The sequence below is a fragment of the Sus scrofa genome, chromosome 2, assembly GCF_054392235.1.
Source record: "Sus scrofa isolate SSC_HxYL_T2T_F1_AM1 chromosome 2, Sscrofa_HxYL_maternal_Yorkshire_Landrace_v2.0, whole genome shotgun sequence".
Taxonomy (NCBI): domain Eukaryota; kingdom Metazoa; phylum Chordata; class Mammalia; order Artiodactyla; family Suidae; genus Sus; species Sus scrofa.
The window spans coordinates 64,554,137-64,565,224 of NC_139384.1; the positions used below are offsets into that span (position 1 = coordinate 64,554,137).

At 32.1% G+C, this 11,088-nt stretch overlaps 1 protein-coding gene across 1 annotated transcript; it reads right to left on the minus strand.

Annotated features, from left to right (window-relative positions):
* Window positions 1-1,454: 1,454 nt before the first annotated feature.
* Window positions 1,455-2,393, minus strand: LOC100627234 (olfactory receptor 2L3). The gene has a single exon (XM_003123583.3). The coding sequence runs from the start codon at window positions 2,391-2,393 to the stop codon at window positions 1,455-1,457; it is 939 nt and encodes a 312-aa protein (XP_003123631.3).
* Between the last annotated feature and the right edge of the window lie 8,695 nt (window positions 2,394-11,088).

The window sequence follows — 11,088 nt, forward strand, 5'->3', positions numbered from 1 at the left end:
AAATTAAGACATAACATCATAAAACTCCTTGAAGAAAATGTTATATGACATAAACCATAGCAATGTTTTCATGGTTCTGTCTCCTAAGCAATAGAAATAAAAGGAAAAGTAAACAAATGGGGCATATTCAAACTTATAAGCTTTTTCACAACAAAGAAAATCATAAACAAAAGGAAAAAACAACCCACAGACTGGGAAAAAATATTTTCGACTATGTGACTGACAAGGGCTTAACTTTCAAAATATGCAAATAATTCATACAACTCAACAACCAAAAATGAACAAACAATCCTACAAAGCAGCCCAATCAAAAAATGGACAGAAGACCTAAATAGATATTTCTCCAAAGAAGACATTGAGATGGTCAATAGGCACATGAAAATATGCTCAGCATCTCTAAATAATAGAGAAATCAAATAAAATTACAATAAGATACCACCTAACACTGGTCTGAATGGCCACAATTAAAAGAAAAGTTTACAAAAAAAAAAAAAAAATGCTGAAGATGGTGTGGAAAAAAGGGAACCCTCCTGTATTGTTGGTGGTAATGTAAATTGGTGCAGCCACTATGGAAAACAGCATGGAGGTTCCTTAAAAAACTAAAAATAAACTTGCCATATGATCTAGCAACCCCACTTCTGGGGATATATACAGAGAGAATTCTACTTTGAAAAGATACATGAGCCCTAATGTTCACAGAAGCACTACTTATAATACCCAAGACATGGAAGCAACTTAATTGTCCATTAACAGATAAGTGATATAAAGATGTGATAATGGAATACTACTCAGCCACAAGAATGAATGAAATAAATCTTTTACAGCAACATAGACCTAGAGATTATCATACAAAAGTGAAGTAAATCAGAAAGAGAAAGACAAATGTTATATACCCTCACTTATACATGGAATCAAAAGTATGGTACAAATTGAAATTATTTACAAAATAAAAGATGCACAGACATAGAAAACAAATTTATGGTTACCAAAGGGGAAAGAGGGTGAGGGAGAGCTTAAATTAGGATTTTAAGATTAGCAGATACAAACTACTATATATAAAATAAACAACCAGGTCCCATTATATATCACAGGAAACTACATTCAATATCCTGTAATAAACCATATGGAAAATAATATGAGAAAGAATCTACATCTATATCCATCTATAACTGAATCACTTTGCTTTATACAAGAATTTAACACAACATTGTAAGTCATCTGTACTTCAATAAAATAATAAGAGAAAGTAAAACTATGGGAAAAATACATCATGCAGAAAAAATAATTAGGCTTAAAAATACATATATGTTATAAGCCAATATTTCCCACACATCAATTATTTTCTTTTGTTCTATATTATTTTTGCTCCTTTCATTTAAGCATAAAATATTTAAAATTACTGTACACTGATGTATGTACTTATATTCAAGTCTTGGAACTCATAAAAAAATTGTTCACATTTTCACAAAGTAGATTCTCTGAGTAACTCTTCTCAAGGCCTCCATCACCTCCTTGTTTCTCAAGCTATAGATAACAGGGTTGAGCATCGGGGTCAGGATGGTGTAGAACACAGCCAGAGCCTTGTCCTCTGTTGGAGATCGATGAGATCTTGGGCGTAGATAAGTGTAAACAAAGGGTGCATAGTAGAAAGTCACGACAGTGAGATGGGTGCTGCAGGTCGAATAGGCCTTCTTCCTCCCTTCTGCTGAGTTCATGTGAAAGACAGCAAGGAGAACACGGCCATAGGAACATGCAATGATAATAAAAGGCAACACAAGGAATAGGGTGGTGCTCACAAACACTGTGTACTCATAGACCCAGGTGTCCATACAGGCCAGAGTCAACATGGCTGGGACATCACAGAAGAAATGATTGATGGCTCTGGATTTGCAATAAGGGATGTGGAGGGCATAAGTGGTGTGGGCACAGGAGTTGATAGAGCCCATTATCCAAGATCCCATTATCATCAACACACACACTCTTCTGCTGATTCTGATGGGATAGTGAAGAGGAAAGCAAATGGCCACATAGCGATCATAAGCCATAGATGTCAAGAGCAAGGCTTCTGCAACTGCTAAAGTCAAGAAGAAGAAGCTCTGAACCCCACACCCAATAAAGGAGATAGATTTGTTTCCAAAAAGAAAATTGGAGGCCATTTTAGGGACAATGGTAGAGATATAATTCAGGTCAATAAAGGAGAGCTGACTGAGTAGGAAATACATGGGTGTGTGGAGTTGGGTGTCCAGATAGATGAGAAGGATCATTGACAAGTTGCCAAATAGAGCCATTAGGAAAATGAGAACAATGAGAATAAAAAGAAACATGCCAATTTTTGAAGGGGGGAACAACCCCAATAAGATGAAATCAGTTGATGTTTGAGTATAGTTTTCCATAAGGCATTGATAAGATTTTTCCTAAAGAGAAACACAAGAGTTAGTACAAATAAAATGCTATTTTTAAGGTATTATCTTAGTTTGTGCATTATTTAAAAAAATTACAACTTTTTAAAAAATTACAGCTTAAAAAAAGAGATGTTCTTATCTATTTTTGAAAAAAATAAACTTTTTTTAAGCCAGAGATAGAAATTTTAAGTTGCAAATATGTTTCCAAGTTGTTTTTCAAGAAATCTTTAAAATAATTTTTAATTAATATAACATCGTTTGTATAACCCAAGTAACTGAAAAAATCAGATATCATTCAAAATATACTCATAGGAAATCAATGTAAATGCATAAATTATATAAATTCTATTATGAATACATGTTTATTTTCATTAAGGAATGATTTATCTTCATATTCAAGCCCTAAAGCTTATCTGTAAAACTCCACAGCTTATCAGCTCAAATTGAGAAGATATTTTTTCTTTCTTGAGACAAGTGCCTTTTACACAGTCAATGAATAACTGACGCAATGAGATTCTGAATGCTGTAGAAAAAGCAGACACTTTGCCTGCACATCTGTAAATGCACCTCTTGTCTTCTCAATTAATTTCCTCATGTTCTCCCAATAGTGGATGTCTTATGCCTCTCTGCTTCTCTAAACATTATATGATAAATTTGCCTATGGTATTTTCTTTTAATAATTTAATTTTTTATCTTTTTTTCCCATTGTACTTAAAATTATTTTCAATTCTAGATTAGTGTGTAAAGTGTGTATATTTATAATATTTCCCTCTTGAAAAAAACTATCAAGATGATTAAGAAATATTTTATAAACTAAATGAGAGCAGATAAGCATAAAGCTCAACGAGAGAGGAAATATTTTAAGTCCTGTGAAAGAAGAAATTTGGATAGAAGAATGGTTAGTCACTTAAATGTAACAATGACAATATTTCAAGAGTCTTCTCATAGATATGGAGGAAGGAATTCTCAGAGACCTTATAAGAAAAAAAGTTCTACACAGTACATAGAGTTTTATTTGTAAGTATAATTTTACAGCCAATGTTACCAGATTTTTAAAGATTTACTATATGTGAAAGAGGAAGCTGAACACATGTGCATATACACACTCTCAAACACACAAATTCACACACTCATATACAAATATACATGCAATTAAGATAATTGGAAATGTAGAAAAGAACAAATTTAAAAATAGGATTCTTCTTTTCAAAGATGCTTGAGACATCATCAATCCACAATATAAATATCTTTAGATATATGAGTCACAGAACAAAGTCTTATGAAAATTAAAAATCAATAAAAAGAATGTGAATGTTTCAAACCAAAGTGTAAACAAACCCTACAGGATTAATTAAAAAAAAAAGCAACATCTTCATTTGAGTGCCATTTTGAAAGGATAGGAGAATTAGAGAAGTAATATAAGCAACCAATATATGCTTATAGGCATTCTTAGAAATGCACATAGAAAAATCATAATACAGTTAGTATGATCAAAGAAAAACATTTTCAGAATGTATATAATTAAGTCATTGTATTGAAATAGCAAAAACAGAGCACAGAAAAATAAATGGGAAATATTCTATTGAAAAGTATTTCCTTAAAAATTCTAAATGTCTTCTTAAGAATATTTTCTGAAAATTTTCAATATTACCTATAAATATATAGTCCTAAGAAATGTCTTGAGAAAAGAAAATATCAATGATGAGAAGTTATAGAGATAGAAATATTGACTAAAATATCATTTTAAAAATAATTGACATTTTTGTATTTTAGCAATATTTATTAGAAGATGAAAAAATGTCATCAACCTGGCCAACCCAGACACAAAGTGGGATGAAACTATTTTGAAATGATAGAAAAAGACAAAAATAGATGGAAGTGGTTATATACAGAGGGGAAAGGTCTCTGTTTACCCTAGCCAGAGAGAAGAGTCAGGAGATTATATTTGATATTTGTTAATGAGTATTAGAATATAAACATATTGGAGAAAATATATTTGTAAATAAAGGGAAATATGTTAAGTAATATAAAATATTTGGTATATAATTTACTTTTTTGGTGCTTTTTCTGGTTTTGGTATTAGGGCCTCAAAGAATGAGTTTGGGAGTGTTCCTTCTTCTGAAATTTTTTGGAATACGTTCAGAAGTGTAGGTGTTAACTCTTCTCTAAACCCAAAATGGATTAAAGACCTGAATATAAGACATATACTTTAAAACTCTTAGAGGAAAACCTAGGCAGGACACTCTGACATAAACCACAGATATATCTTTTCAGATCCATCTCCAAGAGTAAGGAAAATAGGAGTTCCCGTAGTGGCGCAGTGGTTAACGAATCCGACTAGGAACCATGAGGTTGAGGGTTCGGTCCCTGCCCTTGCTCAGTGGGTTAACGATCCGGCGTTGCCCTGAGCTGTGGTGTAGGTTGCAGACGCAGCTCGGATCCTGCGTTGCTGTGGCTCTGGCGTAGGCTGGCGGCCACAGCTCCGATTAGACCCCTAGCCTGGGAACCTCCATATGCCGCGGGAGCGGCCCAAGAAATAGCAACAAAAACAACAAAAGACAAAAAAAAAAAAAAAAAAAAAAAAAAAAAAAGAGTAAGGAAAATAAAAACAGTAATAGGTAGTTCCAGTAGTGGCTCAGCAGTAATGAACCTGTCTAGTTTCCATGAAGACATGGATTTGATCCCTGGCCTTACTCAGTGGGTCATGGATCTGACATTGCCATGAGCTATGGTGTAGGTTGCAGACATGACTCAAATGTGGCATTGCTGTGGTGTAGGCCAGAGGCTGCAGCTCTGATTCAACCCCTAGCCTGGGAAATTCCATATGCTGCACATGCCACTGCAAAAGGAAAAAAAAAAGGGGGGGGGGGAACCTAATTAAACTTAAAAGCTATTGGATTGCAAAGGAAACCATAAACAAAACAAAAAGACAACCCACAGTATGGAAGAAAATATTTGCAAATGAAGCAACTGTCAAGGGATTAGTCTCCAAAATATACAAAAGACTCATGAAGCTCAATATCCAAAAAAAAAAAAAAAAAAAACTTAACAATCCAGTCAAAAAAAAAAAAAATGGGCAGAAGATCTAAATAGATATTTCTCCAAAGACATACAGATGGCAAAAAAACAAATGAAAAGATGTTTGACATTGCTAATTATTAGAGAAATGCAAATCAAAACTATAATGAGGTATCTATAACCTTATGCCAGTTAGAATGGCCATCATCAAAAAATCTACAAATAATAAATGCTGAAGAGGGTGCAGAGAAAAGGGAACCCAGTTATACTGTTGGTGGGAATATAAATTGGGACAACCACTATGGAAAACCTTATGGGTTCCTCAAAAAAACTAAAAATAGAACTACCATATGATCCAGTAATCCCACTCCTAGGCAACTATGTGGATAAAACCATAATCTGAAAAGATATATGCACCCCAGTGTTCATTGCATCACTCTTTACTATTGCCAAGACGTGGCAGTGAACTAAAATATCTATTGACAGAGGAATGGATGAGGAAGTTGTAGCACATATATATATATATAATGGAATAATATTCAGCCATAAAAGAGAATGAAATAATGCCATTTTAAGCAACATGGATGGACTTACAGATTTTCATAGTAAGTGAAGTAGGTCACACAGAGAAAGACAAGCATCATATGATATCACTTATATTTGGAAGTCTAAAAACAGGCTGCAAATGAACTTATTTGCAGACCAGATAGAAACTCATAGACTTTAAAAACAAACTTGTGGTTCCCAAGGGGACAGGTTAGAGGTTTTTGATTGACATATGCACAGTGTGATATATGGAATGATTGACCAATGGGGAACTACTGTATGGTAGAGGGAACTCTACCCAACAGTCTGTGATAATCTATATGGGAAAATAATATGAAAAAGAAAACAAAAATTAAATGCAAAAGAAAAGAATATTTGCTTTGTTGATCAGGAAGAGTGGTTATGAAACCATTGGTTCATCCTGAGCCCTACTGAGATCATGTCCTTGTTTACTTGAAAAAAATATTAAAGTGGTATAAAACTGATGTCATATTTAAAAATTTAACTCATAGTGAACTTGTGGTTGCCAAGGGTGAGGGAAGGGAGTGGGATGGACTGGGGAGTTTGAGGTTAGTAGATGCAAACTATTACATTTAGGATGGATAAGCAATGCTGCTTAGCATTGCTGTATAGCACAGGAAAAGATATCCAATCACTGGTACAGAACATGATAGATGATAATATGAGAAAAAGAATGTATACATACGTGCGTGTGTGTGTGTGTGTGTATTTGGGTCACTTTGCTGTACTGCAGAAATTGACAGAACATTGTAAATCTATAAGTATAATAAAGCATTTAAAAATTAACTCATAACTAACATACTCAATTGTGAAAGACTGAAAGCTTTTCTTTTAAGACCAAGAACAAGGCAAGGGTGTCCATTTTTGTCACTTATAATTAATATAGCACTACAAGTACAAAAAGAACAACTGGGTAAGTAAAACAAACAAATAAAACATTCACACTGTAAAGAAAATAGTAAAATTAACTTGGTTCAGAGTATTTAATATGTAGAAAATAAAATTCTCTTAGGACTAATAAATAAATTCAGCAACATTGTAGGATATAAAATCAGTTGTATTTCTTTACAATTGCATTGTACAAGAATATTTTGAGGAAACAATTAAATTTATAATATCATGAAATAGAATAAAATCTTTATGAATAAACTTAACAAGGGGAAAATGTATTCACTGATAATTGCAAAACATTTCTGAAAGAAGTTGAAGAGACAAATAAGTAGAAAAACATTCAGTACCCCTGGGTTGGAAAACTGGATATTGTTAAGATGTCAATACTACTATTAGCGAAAGACAGATGGAGAGTGAAATTTCTATCATAATCCTAGGAGGACTTTGAAGAAATAGAAAAATACATTCTCAAATTTATACAAAATCTCAAGATACACAAACAATTTTATAAATGAATTGAATTCACTCTTTCCTAATCAAAAATTACCACAAAGCTACAATAATAAAAGACTTCAGTATTGGCAGGAAGAAAACATAAGCCAAAAAAAAAAAAAAAATGGAGATATAAAAAAAAAAACAATCTTTCACACATATGATTAAATGATTTTTGACAATAGTCTCAAACCTTCAGTTGAAGTCTTTTCCACAATATTGCTCAGAAAATTTGAGATCCTCATGCATTATAATGAAATTGGATGATTATCTTACAGCATACATAGAAATTAAGTTAAACGGATGAAAGGGCTAAATATAAAACTAAAACTGTAAATTCTTAGGAGAAAACATAGGGGAAAAGTTTCATGGCATTGGATTTTGCTGTGCATTCTTTAATGTAACACCAAAAGCAAGTGCAACAACAAAAAAATAGATATATACTGAAATTTGTCAAAATGAAAAACTCTGGCATCAAAAAACTTTATCAGCAGAATGAATGAGCATCAACAAAATAGAAAATATTTGCAAAATATATGTCAGATAATGGATTGATATAGGGAATATATAAAGAACTACAAAAATCCAATTTTAAAATGTTGGACTCATTTCAATAAACATTTCTTCAAAGAAGATAAGCAAATGATCAATAATCAGGAAAATTTACTCAACATAAAAATTATTAGGAGAATTAAAGTTAAAATTATAATGAAAACTACTGTAAGATACTACATTTCACCTTTAGGTAATGGCCAGAACTCAAGTAATAAAGAAAATAACAAGTTTTGGCAAGGATGTGAAAAACTAGAACATTTGCAGTGCTGCTGAGAATGCAAAATGGTATAACCACTGTGGAAAATGCTACTACAATTTCTAAAAATTAAACATAGAATCACCATATGATCTGATAATTCCACTTCTATTTATATTTACAAAGTAAATGAAAGTGGAATCTACTACAGATATTTGTAAACCCATGCTCCTAGAAGCTTTATTCACAATAGCAAAAAAAGGTGAAATCAACACAAATGTCCATTGACAGATAATGAATAAACAAAATATGGAATATACATGTTTCAGTCTTAAAAAGAGAGGAATTTCTTTTATGTGCTACAACATGTCTATAGATATTAATGCCAAGTAAAATAAGCCAGTCATGACACATGATTTTACATGTATGGCTTACCCTGGGTAATAAGATTCATAGAGATGAAAGTGGAATGGTGGTTACTAGGGACTGGGAGGTGGAAGGAATGGAAAGTGATGGGTACACAGTTTCAGTTGAGTAAGATAAAAATGTTCTGGTGTAATCTGGGTAATGGTTGCATAATAATGTCAATGTACTTAATGTCATTTATTGACCAGTATGCTTAAAAATTGGCAAAATTGTACATTTTATTGTATGCATATGTATCACAATAAAAAGTGTAAAAACATTTAAATATAACTGCAATTATTTCATATTTGAATCTCCAAGTATATTGTACAAAAACTATGGTGGGCATCCAAACATGCTGAAGAGTCAAAGTTTGAATAATGTGTGGCCTCTAACAACTTTGCAAAGGAAAATGTGGGAGAATGATTTTTTTTCCATAAATGCCATTTGTGTTCATCATGATATAGGATATTAGACCAATTCCATAATATAAAATTTATATAAGTAATTCCATTGTTAAGTTAAAATATAGTATTTGAAATTAAAAATGAAATTGTGATCATTCCTATCACATACATTTTATATAGGGAAGCCTACAATGAAGTTAGCAATTGGTAGTTAATATTATGACATTCTAAAGGAGAAAAAAAAATAAGCAAATAAGGGAAGCAATGAATGATACATTATATCTTATATTTGATTCCATGTTTAATGACTGCTAATGAACATTTCTTGGTTACTCATGCTGCACTGTTCTAGTATTCTGTCATTTGATATTACTTAAAAGATCTCTGCATTTGTCAGAGAAGCAACTTCATTGTGGAATATTGGCCCTGAATACTTCAAGGTCTAAAGTTAACAGGACATTTTTTCTTAGGTTAAAATAAATCCAAATAGCTTTTTTGGCCACTTATTTTGTTTTTATCCACTGAAGGAACAATAAATAATCTATTTTTATTTATAAACATTTTAAATCTCTTTGATTTTTAAAATTTCCTCAAAATTTTGCAATCTAGGCTTCAGCATTAATTACATTAAACAAAAAAGGGAATTGCTAGCAGAAAAAAAAATCTGGGCCATGTCCTACATGGAAGATAAAATAAAGGTTTAATACTTTATTGACCAACTTTATAATCTGGCACCTGGAATGTATCAGGATGTGTTACAGAATTAAATTGTATTTAATCTTTACTATAATCTCTTGACCTTGGCACCACCACTAACGTTTTATAGATGATGAAATCGACTTCAGATATTTGAAGTGACTTTACCATAAAATATATTGTTCGAGAACTGTATTTCCAGATTCAATGTATGTATGTATGTATGTATGTATTTACATATGTATGTATGTATGTATTTACGTATGTATGTATGTATGTATCTACCTATCTATCCTAATGCATCCCGTATTTTCCCTCTCTTATTCCTTAAATATTAAATATTTTGAGGAAATAAATCTGAAATAAGGTAGGTCATTTTATATTTACCAACACAAAAAAAATAACTGAAATGGAAAAAAGAAAAAAAACACCAAGAGATTGAAGTCATTAAACTAGAAATTCTATATAGGTAGTAGAAGGCCAAGAACGTATGTGAAATATGTCTTAAAACAGTTATTTCAATGTTTATAGTTTACTCATTTTTACATATTCTTTTACTCTCTAACATATACTAGCTTTAAAGTATTTTTACTTAACCTCACAACAACCACATTATCTTTAAAATTGGTTTCTCAATATTTTAAATGAAATCCAATTCATGTTTTGCTCCCAAAACAAAATTTTCTTTTCCTAGGAGATTTCACTTACAAAGCAACAACCATATTATCTTCTGTGTAATTCAGATTATAGATATACATATTTTGTGTGATAGATAAAACTATCCAAATGTGGCCCAAGTTTCAAAATGAATTATATATGACCATTGTGGCACAGCAGAAACAAACCTGATTAGGATCCATGAGCATGTGGGTTTGATCCCTGGCCTCACTCAGTGGACTAACAGGTGTTGCCTTGAGCTGAGGTGTAGGTCACAGACTTGGCTTAGATCTGGTGCTGCTGGGGCTGTGGTGTAGGCTGGCAGCTATAGCACTGATTCAACCCCTAGCCTGGGAACTTCCAAATGCCACACCTGCAGCCCTAAAAAGCAAGCAAAAAAAAAGGTCAATATGCATCAGTTTCATTGCAGAACTTTTTAACCCTTTATTTGTATTTAGAGTTGAAAGAGAAATACTGAAAAAAAGCTTCTTTTCATATTCATATATTTTATAAAACATATAATTTGAAAAAGTAGTTTTTTATTATTGAAAGAGTAAAAAAAATCACAAAGATATATACTGAGTTATTCAAACCTGTATAGTGACCTAATGATAGAGTTGGAAAACATGAAAGAGTATCCTCTAGAATCTTGAAAAATGAAGAATTTTCCACTGAAACAGATTTTTATAACTTTCACTCTCCTTGCTTTTATCAAAGCTCATCAATGAAATATTCTTGATTAAAAAACAAAGCTGAAGAGTTCCCATCATGGCGTACTGGAAACTAATCCAACTAGGAACCA

What these genes read in the sequence shown, in the direction of transcription:
- LOC100627234 (XM_003123583.3), bottom strand. Translation starts at nt 2,393, where the DNA reads ATGGAAAACTATACTCAAACATCAACTGATTTCATCTTATTGGGGTTG.